The sequence below is a fragment of the Pelecanus crispus genome, chromosome 2 (assembly GCF_030463565.1).
Source record: "Pelecanus crispus isolate bPelCri1 chromosome 2, bPelCri1.pri, whole genome shotgun sequence".
In the NCBI taxonomy this organism is placed as follows: Eukaryota; Metazoa; Chordata; class Aves; order Pelecaniformes; family Pelecanidae; genus Pelecanus; species Pelecanus crispus.
Window position 1 is genome coordinate 88,386,663 of NC_134644.1, and position 16,574 is coordinate 88,403,236.

Below are 16,574 nucleotides of genomic sequence, written 5' to 3' on the forward strand. Positions count from 1 at the left end.
CATGGAGAATCTAAGAAACAGTGAAATACTTTCTTGACCAACAGTCTGGTATAGAAGTAAGAACAGGACAAGATCTGCCTGTTCCAGTTTTCTGCTTCAGTCACTGTCTTTTCTGATGCTGAGAAAAACTCTGCCTGCAGTATCTTGAAACAGAGACATGCTTAGTAAGGCTGAAAAGAGGGAAAAGGTGGTTTCTGTGACCTTTTGGCAAAGAAAGTCCTCCTAGTTATGCCTAGGAAGTGCATTCCTCCAGTGAAACACTGACATTGCTCACTAGGCTTTTCTTAAGAAAACTGGTTGTAAGTCCCTAATCTGGCAGCAAACAGTCCAGAAATTTGTCTGCTGTGAAGAACGCTTGAGGTTTTGTTTAATAATAGTGTATTGTCAAGGCATTATACTGATCCAAATTGTGAAGTAAATACAAAATTGGATTTACTGTTCAGATCAATAACAAATCAGACTAGCACACTAGAGATTTGTAATATGGTTTGAGAAAAAAACCCGGAATGCAGACACATGAAAAGAAGGGAATTGTCACACTGATATAAGATATTTGAGGCAGGAGAGTCACACTCACAGCTAATTTTAAGTGGGTATAATTAAAACTTCTGTATGTTTAGTATGACTTCGTAGTTCGAATTTCTTCTCTCTCCTAATCACTAAAATATTATATTTTCAGTGCTAAATTGGCTAAATATGCATAGTAGTGTTACCGCAACATTTTCTGTCTTCAGTTAAAACTGTATAGATTTTTGCTAACCAGTTTGCAACTGTTCCTTATGTGAAATAATAATTATACCTATGTATTCTTATGGTAGTATCTAAAGGCTCTGAAATGGATTGGAGAAGTATTACTCCTGATGCTGTATAAAGAAAGAGTGCTACCTACATCATACTAGACAGTAATATGATGCAATAGAAACAGATTTGTGTGATGAAACAGTGAGTGCTGAGAACTTGGCATCCAGAGTATATCTACTCTCATGGTTTCAAATAAACTCTCACCTGGCCCCTTGGACTGAACACCTACCTATTAACAGCTGTGTTGCATCAAGTGCACACCTACAGCATATCTTCTAGCTTAGCTTCACCTCAAAATAATCCATCTTGCACACTTAAAGTGTGCTTCACATTAACCAGAGCATAGTAAGTGAGGACAATTGAAAGATTTGCTTTAAAAGTGTAGTCTCGAACCAAATTAAAACACTAACACAGGGGCACTTCTATTGCAGCCACAAGGGCAAGGACATAGTAATACACCGAGGGGAGGGATGTCTGTTTATACAGTGCATGGAATCACAAAGCTAGGGTTAGAAGGGGTCTCAGATTCACTTAATGTATTTCCATGAGGCTCAATCACATATATGTCATTCCTAATGAATGTCTAATCTGTTCTCAAGAACTTCCAAAGATAGTGATACTATAATCCCTCAAGTAAAAAAAAAAAAAAAAAAAATAATTTGTCTACCATTGGCATTAGGGCTCTGTTTGAAGACTGACCACTCGTAATCTGAATGCCTGCACTGTTTTCTGTTGCCAGCTGTTTGTTCCACCTCTCTCCCAGGAGTTTCTGCTGCAAGGATGATGCAGTTGCTTGTGCAAAGTCCACTAAACTGCTGTGAATTATCAAGGAAATCTGAAGTTGACCTTGGTTTGTACCTTTATAAGTGGCTGTGTGATTCCTATAACAGGGATGGGATTTCTGAGAGGGAACAGAAAGCCCAGCTGAGGAGAAGATTCATCACAGTCAGCCCTGTGCAAGCTGTCTCTGTTCATCCATCAAAAACCTCTGTCTCCCTTGCTGTATGTTAAGTTCATTACTCCTTACTCCTTACCCTGTTCCTGTAGAAAGGGAAATTAGTTCATTAGCTTTGTTTTAGGAAGGCCCAACTATTGTGCTAAAAGGTAAGAGATGTTTGGAAGGGATATGATGGCTTGTGTTTCAGGGTTTAAACCAACCACCGCTAGGAATCAGACCAGGACTTACACAGGGCCATGTTACCCTGAGTGTTTTCAGATGATGGATTTCTTCCGTGTTTTTTTCTGAAATACTGTTTGTGATGGAGGCTGAGCCTGATGTCACTTGGAGTAGCAATGCCTCTTTTACCATTTTTCTTATTCTTGCAAATGAGTTTACATGAGGAAAACGTTTTGTGGGGCCTGAGAACATCCATGGCGTTCCAAGTTCTGAAGCCCCTGTAGTCAGACCCCTATCATGAGTATGTGGGGTTACTGTCCCCTATCACCGTTCAAGGTTAGTGTAGTTGGATGTTGGTGTAGGAAGCTATGTAGAATAGTATGGAAATTAAGGATTAAAGCACTGAATGGATCCATTGACATTTTAAATATTAATGCAAATGTATAGAGTAAAATTCTATGGATTCTTCAGTGCTTTGATCTTGAAATAGCAGGAATGTCTTCAAAGCAATATTCTGATTAAATAATTAAAGAAAAATCTTCACCTTTCACAGGATACCACATTGCATACTAGATTGCATGGAAGTCACTGTTGTGTTCTGAGGTTATTTTTGGATGCTACTGTGTCTCTGCCTAATCCAAGTTTGCCCTTAGGAGATTTGTAGATTTTAAATAGGAGAAAAGATCTAAAGGTAAATACAAAAAAAATGAAGAAAAAAATGTTGATGAACACTGCTCTGCATCCTTCTTGAGAGATTTAGCCACAACACTTTAAGTAGTTAGGAAGAGATGTGATGCAGGCAAACCAAACTTTAAAAAACGCTCAGTCATCAGCCCCTCCAAATCTCTTTTTCCTTGCAATGTCACCAGATCAGTATGAAATTTAGTTACCAAAATTTGATCCTAAATGCATGACTCTATTAAAATATAACTGGCCAAAAGGTCCTGATAAACTTCTTTTCTGTCATTCAAAACTAAAATATTTTTTCACCAAATTCTGATGTAGAAATGAACTTTATGTACATAAAGATGCCTGGGTGAACACAGAATTAAATTATTTCTAACCAGGTCCAACATCTGGTAAAAATAAATGAAACAAACCCACCTCCATATACCATCCAAATTATCTACTGAGAATCAAACCAAAGTCCCTTTAACTGACATTCAGGATGAATGAGATTTATTTCACACTAATTTTTTGTTGTGTCCTGTGTAAAGCTCCAGGTTTTTTTATTACTACATTCTGAATAAATCATTTGACATTTGAAGAGTTGGTGTGTGAAACTCCAGCTCCTGAAAACTTCAAACAGTAAATAATGGAATTGCACACATAAAGCACTATGACATGCTTTCTCCTGAGTTCCTTGTGTGACTGTCCTGGTTTCAGCTGGGATAGAGTTCATTTTCTTCCTAGTAGCTGGCATAGTGCGGTGTTTTGGATTTAGTAGGAGAAGGATGTTGATAACACACTGATGGTTTAGTTGTTGCTAAGTACTGCTTATGCTAGTCAAGGACTTTTCAGCTTCCCATGCTCTGCCAGGTGCACAAGAAACTGGGAGGGGGCACAGCCAGAAGAGTTGATCCAAACTGCCCAAAGGGCTATTCCATACCCTTTGACGTCATGCTCAGTATAGAAACTGGGAGGAGTTGGCCGGGGAGCAGCAATCGCTGCTCGGGAACTGTCTGGGCAATTGCATTGTGCATCACTTGCTTTGTATATTATTATTATATTGTTACTATTAGCATTACTATTTTACTTTATTTCAATTATTAAACTGTTCTTATCTCAACCCAGGAGTGTTTCTCACTCTTACTCCTCCAATTCTCTCCCCCATCCCATCGGGGCAGGTGGAGTGAGCGAGCGGCTGCGTGGTGCTTAGTTGCTGGCTGGGGCTAAACCGCGACAGTGATGTCCATTTTTGTGTACATTTAGGGGTGGGGGTGGTGTCACAATTTCAAGACTTTTGCCACACATTAAGAATCTCCAGGAGCTTTTCCATGAGAAAAGTGAATGTCGTTTCCTGGATTGCCTAAAAATGCTTCTTTTCCTGGTAGTGTTTCATCTGGCACTAGAAGGATGGTATGTTGTTGAAAGGCATGCAGCTGATATTAACAAGCGCTGTACAACTAAACATCATGACAGTCATCAAGTTGTATTAGCATTCAAAAGCTCGTAATCAGTTCCAGTATATCACTTTCCTCACTCAAACCGTGCTTAATACTTAGCCTTTTCTTTGAACATTTGCATCTGAAAAATATTTTGATCACACTGAAACCACTTTACAGATTAATAGATGAATAGTAACTCTTTGTGCTGTTATTCTGGGGTTGACTCTTTTTTCCTCAAACCCTTAAGATTTCGGTGTTTCAGGTATGGCTAACATCTATTATTTCACAATTCCATTGAAGAAAATGTCTACTTCCCAGGGCACATCTAATTTCATACAGTGTTTTTGCCAAAGTCCTCTGGTTCCGACACAGCATTTGATATCAGAAAGGTTTTTTCTTCTAATACAGCTTACACCACCTCCCTGCAAAACATAAACTAAACCAACAAAAGCGTGCTTTTATCAGCACAGGGACATCTACAGTAGGGGTTTTGCCAGCATAGCTATCGTGGTTAGAGGGTGTACTGGTTTTTTTTCTCTCTCACATCCTAGCCATGATGGGCATCCTGGCAAAACTGAGTCCCTGTTGACTCATGGCCTAAAAAGTTATCAAGTTCTCAAGATGACAAAAGCAAAAGTCAAAGCTAAGTTTTTCTATTTGCTAAATTTCATATATGTGAGAAGATCTTCTGTCACATTGGTAAGAGGAAAACTGTCCACAGACTTGAAAACAGAAAGGAAAAATCACTCTCAAGAGATGTATTTCTCAAACGGATGGATATTAAGCTTAGTATTTGCTAATTGGTTCTTATGCTGCACTCCTTGTGCATTATTTCTAGCAGTTACTTCACTAGGCTACTCCTTTATGTGCATATTGGGTATAGACTATTAGCTGTTATTTCAAGCTCCTCGTTTTCTTCAGAAGTGCAACCTCTGTAAACATTATCACAGGCTTGGGACTGTGTAAGCAGTTGGATGTCTTTATAAATAAATAAATAGGCTAAATTAATAAAAATAAATAAATTAAATAAATATTCACTGCTAACAGAGTCATTATTAACTTAGCCACATTGTGCGCCCTTAGTGGCTTAACTCTGGCTGACCGTAATAGTTGAAGGTAAGGAAAAAAAAAGGGAAAAGAAAAGAATTGCTTTGCTGATTTCCAAGCTAAATCATTATCTAAAAACCCCACAGCTGTAGGCTTCCCCTGTTTGCCCTCATTATCCATGAGTGAGACAGGGATGGCCAGGAGAAACAGACATATTTATTAATTAGCAAGAAAGACTTTGAGAGACAAAAACATTGTGGGCAATAAAATGTGCTGACTCTTTCTAAAACCTTAGTCCTACTTTATAAAGCATTTATGACATAAGGAAGAAGAATTAAAAAAAATCTTTCTTCTTCACAATGCCATGTCTTCCAATTTGCTAGGAAAAAACCTGTAACACTTAAAGCACTGTTTTCCAGATGAAATCGGAGCGTGTATGTGGTTCAGCTTAACAAAGCCAGCTTCCATGCTCCCTGGATTGTTAGCACTGTAAATCAAATATTATTCTGGAGATACTAGAAATATGTTTGATTATGCACTAAATGCTGAGACTTGCAACAGCTGCATTTAGCTACCAGCACAGCAAAAGTATTAGCAAAAAGCTGCCATTCTTTATCAGTTACAACAGGGAATGGCAGTATTGCTTTTGTGGACATGGCTGCCTTTGACAGCTGAGAGAAAAATATATATATGTTCAGTGTGATGTCTGGAATGCAAAACAAGAGAAAAGTGTGCTTCCCTGATTATGTCTAGTATTCAAAATATTGATGGAGCTAGCAAGCATGTGTTATTATCAGGGCTGCACAGCCATGAATACATAAACTGGAAACTGGCTTTTCCAAGTAAAATATGCCTGCCTCACATTACTTTAGCTGGAGTCAGCTTCAGGAGTATATCTTTAAAACACATTATTGGTAATTTCTTCTATAAAAGATAAGCCCCAAAAGGGCAATGTCAGCATCTCTCTTTACAGATGCACATGTCCTCCCAGTACTGGAGCTTTGCTAAAACTGCCAGTGGCAGGTCAGGGGAATATTTATTGAGACAGGGGATCTCCTGATCTGAATTGCAATGTAGTGCTGCAGTGAGTCATAAATTCACTTTTCCTTTTTTTTTTCCCCTAAAAAAAAAAGAAACCACAGGAAAGGTAGAGGCTGATTAAGTTTTTACTTGAATTCTAAAAAGAGGATGGACGTTGTTCGGGTTGCCAAGCTGCTGTTCTGGGAATTGTTTAGGAAGAATATTGTGCAAAATAGTGAGTTTCTATGCCAGCAGGTATGCCCTTCCTTCCTTTTGCCCATATAAAAAAATGTTTGCACAATCATCTGATTTCTTTCAAAAGTATGAGGCACCAACAACTCCGAACAGAGTGACAAAACCACAAAATCATACATGTGGTAGGGGATAGGTTGTACAGTAAGATGATGACAGCTCTTCTAACTCTACAAGAAAACCATGTTGAGGAAAGAAAAAGAAAAGGAAAAAAAAAGCTTATGGCAGAAGATCTGCTATTTGATCTCTACTCACCATGAATAGATGCAACTACCTTGATAGTCCATTACAAAAAGTAAATTCTATGAAAATTTACAATGTCTCTTATTCAATTCCTACTAACAAAAGACAGGGGAAAAAAGTGAGCAAGGCAAATGGTAAAATCACAGCCCTGGACTTCAAAAGAGGAGACTTAAGCTCGTTCAGGAATCTGCTTGGCAGGATCCCATAGGAACATCCGAAGAGGTTGTGGGATCTCTGCCCTTGGAGATACTCAAAATGTGGTTGGACAAGGGCCTGAGCGACCTGCTCTGACTGAACCTCTGATCTACATGGAGTGGGGAGGGGCTCCAGCCAGAGCCTGTGGAACACTGATGTGGTGGTTTGGCCCTGGCTGGATGCCAAACGCCCACCAAAGCCAGTCTATCACTCCCATTCTCAACTGGACAGGGGAGAGAAAATATAACGAAAAAGCTAGTGGGTCAAGATAAGGATAGGGAGATGTCACTCACCAATTACCATCACAAGCAAAACAGACTCAACCGGGGGAAAATTAGTTTAATTTATTGCCAATCAAAACTGAGCAGGGTAATGAGAAATAAAACCAAATCTTAAAAACACCTTCTCCCCACCCCTCCCTTCTTCCCGGGCTCACTCCCCATTTTCTCTACCTCTTCCCCCCGAGCAGCGCAGGGGGATGGGCAATGGGGGTTGCAGTCAGTTCATCACACATCATCTGTGCTGCTCCTTCCTCCTCAAGATTCCTCATAGTCTTCCCCTGCTCCAGTGTGGGGTCCCCACCTACAGGAGACAGTCCTCCACTACCTTCTCCAATGTGGGTCCTTGTTGTGGTTTAGCCCCAGCCAGCAACTCAGCACCACGCAGCCGCTTGCTCACTCCGCCTGCCCCGATGGGATGGGGGAGAGAATTGGAGGAGTAAGAGTGAGAAACACTCCTGGGTTGAGATAAGAACAGGTTAATAATTGAAACAAAGTAAAATAGTAATGATAATAATAATAGTATAATAATGATAACAACAATAACAATATACAAAGCAAGTGATGCACAATGCAATTGCTCACCACCCGCCGACCGATACCCAGACAGTCCCCGAGCAGCGATTGCTGCTCCCCGGCCAACCCCCCCCCAGTTTCTATACTGAGCATGACGTCATATGGTATGGAATAGCCCTTTGGGCAGTTTGGATCAACTCTTCTGGCTGTGCCCCCTCCCAGTTTCTTGTGCACCTGGCAGAGCATGGGAAGCTGAAAAGTCCTTGACTAGCATAAGCAGTACTCAGCAACAACTAAACCATCAGTGTGTTATCAACATTCTTCTCATTCTAAATCCAAAACACAGCACTATGCCTGCTACTAGGAAGAAAATTAACTCTATCCCGGCCGAAACCAGGACAGTCCTTCCCACGGGCTACAGTTCTTCATGAACTGCTCCAGCGTGGGTCCCTTCCACGGGGTGCAGTCCTTCAGGAGCAGACTGCTCCAGCGTGGGTCCCCCATGGGGTCACAAGTCCTGCCAGCAAACCTGCTCCAGCGTGGGCTCCTCTCTCTCCATGGGTCCACAGGTCCTGCCAGGAGCCTGCTCCAGTGTGGGCTTCCCATGGGGTCACAGCCTCCTTTGGGCACATCCACCTGCTCTGGCGTGGGGTCCTCCCCGGGCTGCAGGTGGATATCTGCTCCACCACGGACCTCCATGGGCTGCAGGGGCACAGCTGCCTCACCATGGGCTGCACCAGGGGCTGCAGGGGAATCTCTGCTCCGGTGCCTGGAGCACCTCCTCCCCCATCCTCCTTCACTGACCTTGGTGTCTGCAGAGTTGTTCCTCTCACATATTCTCACTCCTCACTCCAGCTGCAGTTTGTGTCCCATTGTTCCCCCCCACTCCTCCTTCTTAAATATATTATCACAGAGGCACTACCGCTGTCGCTGATTGGCTCAGCCTTGGCCAGCGGCGGGTCTGTCTTGGAGCTGGCTGGTAGTGGCTCTATTGGACATGGGGGACGCTTCTAGCAGCTTCTCACAGAAGCCACCCCTGTAGCCCCCCCCACTACAGAAACCTTGCCACACAATCCCAATATAACTGACAAGATGAAGTCCTGCTCTCACTTGCAGTATCCCTTCCCTTCTCAGTCGCCCCCAAACCTTACTGCTCCCATTCAGCTCTCTCTTGTCTCTTCAAAGCCTCAAAGCAGGTCTCCCTCACTTTCTGTGGAAAATAATGCACTGCCACTACTTAACTGAATTTTGGTATTTATTATCAAACTTAATGAGATTTGCAGGCCTCGTGAAAGCTAATCTTAATGAGAAAAGACTTGACATATAGCCATCTCCTTTTTTCTTTGTCTTTGCAATTCTATTGTCTACATATTATTTTTGCAGGAATCATGTCTAAATAAGTCTGTTGTCTTATTCTTCTAGCCTTGAATCCTCTAATTCTCCTCTACAGTGAAATAACCAATTTATCTAGTCCCAGTTGAGTTTTGTGAATTCTTGGTCATGCCCATCATTTCAACGAACTAAACATAAGAAATGAAGGTTTCCTGCTTGGTTTTTTGGAAGCCAGCAATAGCTCCACAGCCAGCAAGGTACCCCACCTACACGTTGGTGTCGGCAAAACTTATTTCCAGGCTGAAAAAATATGAAAATGTCAATATTTTAGTCTTTTATAAGAAAAAATCAGGGGAAAAAATCAATAAATTAAATGTTCTGTTTTGAAATTGGGGATGGTCTGAATTTTAGAGTAATTTTTTTAACAACTTTTGACTGGTCATTCATAAGCAATTTGAAAGTATCAAACTGGGTGTATTAGAAAATTTTGAAATGTCTTTCTAGTACTTTTTGGAATAGAAGAGATTTAATCAATATTGTTCTTTCAGAGATTCTTTTGATTTTGGCAAAGTAGCATTTTTACTAATGAAAGACTCTCAGAAAAAATGGTGATAGTTCTAGAAGTCAAATCCTTATTTCATAAACATTCTTATTATGGTATATGGTATAACATTCTTATTATGGTATATATGGCTTCTTATAGTTCCTTCCAGCCATTCCAATATAAACTATGAGGCTTTTTTAGTGCTATTTTAGTCAGTTTGGCCAATGAGTTAGAGATCTTGGGCCCCATTCTATTTGCAGTTATTGCTGGATTGCCTTTGGACTTCAGCCAGGGTAAAATTCAGGCCAGTATGCTTGCTGTGATTAAAACAACTATTTACAATATGTTAGTCCTCAATATTGTCTCTATTATTTTAAAGAAAAGATAATCTTCATTAAAATTCCATACCATTACTTTGAGCCCTGTGAATGGCTTTGCATTATTTTTCTTTTCTTTCTAAAACATAAATAACTACTTAAGCACATCATTCCATTCTTCTGCACTTTATAATGCCTTACATCAAATATTTGATGATTGCACATCAAAAATTAAAAATATAAGTCTTTTTAAATGCTATCATATCAGGTATTTCCAAACAAAAAATATTATATTCTTTTTGTTCATTTGATAACTCCATGTAGTAATGTAAGTACATATTTTAATTAAAATGTCATGAGCTGTAGTAAATGTGATCTTCCATCACTACCTTTGTGCGTTAAAGATTTACAGCTGTAGCACCCTGTACTATTGCCTGGAAAAAAATAATTAGATTTTAGAGTCTACTTTTAAAAGTATATTGGTTTTCTGCTTTGCAATAAAATAAAAAGCTTGTTAGATACAATGACCAATGCTTGATAATACTGAAAGGATGAGAAACCAATTTCAGAAAACCTCTTTAGAACATTAGGTATGTATTTAAGTTAGTAAATGACTGGAGGCACATTAAAAAACATGTCTGACCTCTCATAAAAATATAAGCTTTACATATTATCTGTTTCTTGTAGAAGATCTAACAGATTAATTAATACAGTTGAAACTGCTATCACTGTGAAATGGATTATTTTTCATATTCAGTGGCTGCTATTTGTCAGGCTAAAATATGACTTTGAATGTCTGCCTTAATAAAACTTAGTTTATAATCAGCATTTCTTCTTTCTTTTGTGTTATAAGGTTGAATTACCTGGAGCATATACCTAAGAATATCTAATCTAATATTCTTAGATAACTAAGAATTGTTCTGTGCATGGATTGTCAGGCACCTAGCTTGACGGCAAAATTTTTAGGCATGCTGATGGCCACCATCTGCTTGCTTCACCTTATAACATCACATTTTTGCATGAGAACTTGGACATACGTTTGGATTCAGCTGTGGGTGTTTCACATGCCTACCTGTGCATCACTGGTACATGCAGACCAGTGCTACCAGGCTCCCTGTGCCCAGCCCCTGGCTGCAAAATGAGCTGCAAGTGTCCGACATAAGTGTAGATACCTACATGGTAGAAGTCTAATAATAGGTGACATGAGCTCCACTGTAAGTGTTGCTATGAAAGCACTCATTCTGGCTCACACTCTTTCAGCAACTCTTTGTTTTGGAAAATAATTTCTGGTTTGGAAGAAGCTGCTGCTGGTGGTGCGGCAGGAGCCGCTTGCTGGTCATAGTGGTTTTGGAAAGAAGGGGAGATGGTTGCTGCTCTGTAAAAGGTCTATTGATTAGTTTTAAGCTGCTGTTGCTCTGGCTTAGGAAACAAATGATGGAATAGGGGATGAGCTCCAAAATCCATTCTCAGCTACAGTAGCTTTGCTTTGAATATGCAAAAACAGATAAACACATTTACTGCTGAATCTGTTGTTTCAGTCTCCTGAGATACTGTATGGATTAAATTTACAGAACATTACCAACTTTGCTTATTAAAAATCCTTCCACTAACACATTCAATGCCTCACATGCCAACATCTTAAATATATGTGAATACTTACACCATAACAAGAAAAATTAAGGCTGCTTGAATATCTTAATTGAGCATTTCTTACCTAAACCTGTTGGAACTTAAGAGAAGTTGAATATACTGAGTCAGTACTTCTTGATTTGTGTTAATTGAAACAGAGTGCCTCCTTATCTTTCCTGTAGGCCCCCTTTAAGTACTGGAAGGCTGCTAAAAGGTCACCCTGGAGCCTGCCCTTCTCTAGGATAAGCAACCCCAACTGTCTCAGCCTGTTCTCATATGGGAGGTGCTCCAGCCCCCTGATCATCTTTGTGGCACTCCTCTGGAATTCCTCGAGCAGGTCCATGTCCTTCTTATGTTGGGGGCCCCAGAGCTGAACACAATACTCCAACTGGGGTCTCACAAGAGCAGAGTAGATGGCAGAATCACCTCCCTTGATCTGCTGGGCATGTTTCTTTTGATGCAGTCCTGGATGCAGTTGGCTTTCTGGGCTGCAAGCGTACATTGCCGGCTCATATTCAGTTTTTCATCCACCAATACCTCCAAGTCCTTCTCTGCAGGGCTGCTGTCAATCCACTCATCCCCCAGCCTGTATTGATACCAGGGGTTACCCTGCCCCTGGTGCAGGACCTTGCGCTTGGCCTTGTTGAACTTCATGAGGTTTGCATGGGCCCACCTCTAGCCTGTCAAGGTCCCTCTGGATGGCATCCCTTCCCTCTAGAGTATCAACCACACCACTCAGCTTGGTGTCATCCACAAACTTGCTGAGGGTACACTCAATCTCACTGTCCATGCCCCATCAAAGACGTTAAATAGTATTGGTCCCAATATGGACCCCTGGGGGCACCACTTGTCACCGGTCTCCACCCAGACATTGAGCCATTGACCACAACTCCTTGAGTGTGACCATCCAGCCAATTCCTTATCCACCAAGTGGTCCACCTGTTAAATCCATGTCTTTGCATTTTAGGGACAAGGATGTTTTGTGGGACAGTACCAAAATCAATTACAAGTGCTGGATTTGGGGTGGGTATTTTTGTTTTATTTCACCTGGAGGAAATACATTTATGAATTCCACTAATTCAGTGTCATGATGCTGTATCTTATTCATTGCATATGACTTTTTGTTGTGGGTTATCTTTTATTGCAGAGCTGAATAGAACTTAAATGCTCTACCATGTGCATAAAAAAGTAGGCATAATGAGACAAAACATAAAATAGTTTTTTATCTATTAAATGCAGATCATCTTTCCTTCTTGGTCTCTTCTATAACAAGAGTAATGAAATGTCATTTAACCGTAAGCAGTCAAAATCAGATTTATTCTAGGTATTGATTTGATAGTGTAAAATAGTAAATAAATAAGTTGGTATTTTATCTATAATTCTACAAAAAATGAATAAATAACACTGTTTATACAAAGGTAAAGAGTTCTTACAGTTTTCCATAAGAAAAAGACTGCAGCATTTTTGGCACAAACTTTACCAGAGCTAAATCTGCCTTCTGAATATGACCTAGCATAGCAAACTAGCATATCTTACAGTCCTCTTCAAAGTACATTGTAATTATTTTTTCTTGATCTGAGCTTCTAAGGATTAAAAGGAAAGCCCTGATAGTGATAACTACAGATGCAGAGTTGTAACTGAAATGGATAGAAAATAAACATTAATATTTAACAGCTTAAGTACTTGAGGCACAATGCTTTCTTAAATAATTTTCTTAAAAATGAACCACATTTATGATTTATTTTGTCTCATTGCAGCTTCAATCTATCAGTTAATGTTGATTTCAAATCTCAAGATCAGTAAAATATTAGGTTTAAGAATTCTTTTTTTAAAAAAGCTGGCATATAGACTTATGTGTTATTTTCAATTTGCAAGTGAGGTGCAGTGAAGCAAAATTCATAAAGATGATATATCCTGAAGTCCAAAAGTACTGCAAAAGTATTGATTAGGTAACATGAGGTTTTCCTCACTGCCTGACTTTAGGAGCCTTTTAACTGTCTACATTTGTTGTCCAAAGTTATTCAATGTGAACAGTCAGTCATAAAATAGGTGATTCGTGCTCTTGAGGTGATGGCCAGTGCTCTGTGTGACAGTTCTGCTGTTTCTATCAGACAGTCTCAAGTGTTGGAGAGATCTTCATTATGGCGTTTGCAAGTTCTTTGTTGATAACCTGTGAGAAGGCAGGTGTTGGGGCTAGCCTTCCAGGAACATTAGATTTTTAAATCCTCACCTTTGGTAGGTCTCAATGCTCAGCACTTCAAAAAAATAAGTGCACATACAAAGAAACTTAACTTTCTGCTCTTGCATTTGTAAATCTTGGTCTGACTGTCCTGTTCTCTTATGAAGAATGATGCTTCCATCAAGGCACAAAGCAAAGGTTTTGGTAAAATTATGACAAAATTTGTCAGTTCATACTCAGAAGACAAACTAAAATCAGCTCCCTGAAGTAGCAACCAGTGTGGCATCAGAAACATGAGTCCTGGGCCAAGGGGAGACTTGGGAATGTGTGACATTCCATGGAAAAAGTAGACTGAATTTTTTAGGTTGGAAAGGTAGTGAGATACTGTAGCAATGAAGGAAGACAACTGTGTGTATACCAGGAAGGGAAGTTGTACTGTGCAGTGAGTGAACATGACAAGTTTTGTCAGTGTAAATGCTCCAGAAGGAACACATCTCCCTTTTTTCCACAACAGTAAGGGTCCAAAGGACAATGAAATTCTGTTTTTCGAGGGACGAGGGGAAAAAATCTGAAAGCTGCCATTTCCTTCTCTGTCTTGGTCACTGGAGTAGAATTAAGTTATTGCTGTGGCTCCCTGAATTTCTGGAGCAGAAGACAGGGCTGAAGGTGGGACATCCTATTACAAAGATACCCCTTACGGACAGGAACAGATGGAAGCCATCAAATGATCAAATGCTCTACAGGTATTAGAGAGCTTCTGTCTGTCATTCCAGTAGGAAACTGTATTCTTCTAGCTGGGCTTGTCTAAGCTATTTAATGTATAGTCAGTTATGGTTATGTGTTATGTAAAGAAAGGCACAACTGTTTGACTGTTCCAAAATTGTTATAGTGAACCTGGACTTTGGTCTTCTCTAACATGTATCATTCCTCACCTTTCACATCCAGAAAATCAAGAGAGTAACCTCAGGCTTTTAGTTAACTGAATCCATCTCAATGGTTTATTTTCATTCATTTATTCATTGCTAGTCTTTTATTTCTTTTAGAAGTTGATTTTAATGAAACTTGCCCTCAGCTTAAAAACATGATCAGCTTCTTGACTTTAAAAAGTGATTGTTAGTCAAATAACACTTATATTTCTGTGCCTTCTTCAGGAGATAGAAAGAATATATCTTGGAATACCTTTTCATTCTCTATTGTTCAATAAACAGGAGCAGTCTTGTATGACCAGCCATCATACAGCAAGTATTTTTAAAATGTTAATTCCAAACCCTTCAGTACCACTGTCGATCCTCATATGGAGAGATTGGGGGAGGGGGGGAGGTGGTTGGGGACTGAAAAAAAAATCTCCAAACAGCTATCTTTGCAATGAGCTACTTTCCTGTCTAAGTTCTAGGACCTTTCACACAGACTATCTCTCAGCAAGGCACTCCCAGAAATAAACTTTGACAAGTCCATTAAGGTTAATTTTAGATTGTGAATATCCTTTGAAACTTGGCAGTTTTCATTACAGAAAAGCAGCAGTCTTTAAGTGCTTGCAGTATTCCACAGATATTCTTGAAAAAATGTCAGATGACCTCCAAATGCAGAACATTTCTTCAAACAAAAATGATGGGGATAACCCTCCTCCCTGTGCCGTTTCTCATGTAAGTTGTCTTAACCCTCACTGACACCAAATCAGCATTGCAAATCCCAAAATTCATTTGCACAGAAGATCACAGGAAGCTATTAATTCTTCAAAGCTGACGAGAAAGCCTAAATATGTGGCCTTTTTTTTTGCTGAAGACTATAGTTTGAACAGTATTTTCATTACGTGGCAGTGGGGAAATGCAGGTAAATTGCTTAGCAACCAGCAGGAGGGACAAGACATTTCTGCAAGATTATTGCCGTTTACAGTGAGTTTTCTGTCTTCATGTGCATTCTTTTGCTCCATGGCATGGGTACCCTTTAAATTGGAATATAAAGCAAACTGCACTAGGTCTGGGCTATAACCATGGCTGAAAACAGAGTATCAAGGGGAGGTTCTTCCTCCACAGTACTTTTGTTTCCTACTGAGCTGTATTGGAAAGGGAAGAAGACTCAAGTCTGGGTTTTGAAGACAACAGGCTGAACCAAACACCTAATTTAATTCTACAATGGGAATGTGAATTCCACCTTCAGGAGACTGCAATTTAGTTTTTCTAAAGAACTTAAAGGTTGGTTCACTGGCAGATTCAGGAGCTGCTTGACCAAACACTTGTTTTAAAGGCAACTCCCATATTTTACTTCCACAGTTGTCAACCTTTTCACAAAACCGTGGTGCATACTCCTTTGTCAACATCCAGTATTGCGCTTCCCCAGGCCTCCATCCTGTATGTGTTGGGTAAAACATAAACTGTTTATAAACATCTTCTGATGGTGGGCTGCTTCCCCTTTCCTTCCTATTCTACCTCAGCTGTTACCTAGATGCTTGCTAGCATGGAGCTGAAGAATTGACTGTTTTATTCTCTCCTAGTTTTCAGTAGAACAAGAATTACAACAGAATCCAGTAGCAACAGGACTAATGTGTCTGAAATATCCCTGATCACTGCTCTACACTGAAAAAGTGATTACCTGTGTTTCTTTGCAGGTGCATATGTGCTTCAAGTAAAGGCAACAGATGCTGATGATCCCACTTATGGAAACAGTGCTAGAGTGGTTTACAGCATTCTTCAGGGGCAACCATATTTCTCCATTGATCCGAAGACAGGTAAATAATTTATCAGCAAGAGTGGAAAATTTAAAATTTAGATTTTGATTCATGTGGGCAGTATCAATGAATAAATATGGACTGGGATGATATGGCCAAAAGCCAGTAGAGTAACTTTGCACATGATTCAGTTTTGAGTATTGACTAGTTTTTGAATGAATTAAAATCTGTTGTAGAAATAAAAGAAACATGCTCTTCCAGTCAGTCCTGGAATATCTAAAGTATGTATACATTGAACAATTTTTTTTTTATGCTTTACCATTTTTCTATA

General features: G+C 39.8%; 1 protein-coding gene across 2 annotated transcripts in view; it reads left to right on the forward strand.

Moving 5' to 3' along the window:
• The window catches only part of CDH12 (cadherin 12), a 169,430-nt gene that overhangs the window by 76,563 nt on the left and 76,293 nt on the right, over window positions 1–16,574 (forward strand). The window contains exon 3 of one of the 2 annotated variants that reach the window (XM_075706280.1): window positions 16,184–16,303. The exons of the other annotated variant lie outside the window; for it this stretch is intronic. Within the exon in view, the coding sequence (XP_075562395.1) occupies window positions 16,184–16,303 (120 nt within the window). The remainder of the gene's footprint in view (window positions 1–16,183; window positions 16,304–16,574) is intronic. 2 annotated transcript variants of the gene reach the window in all.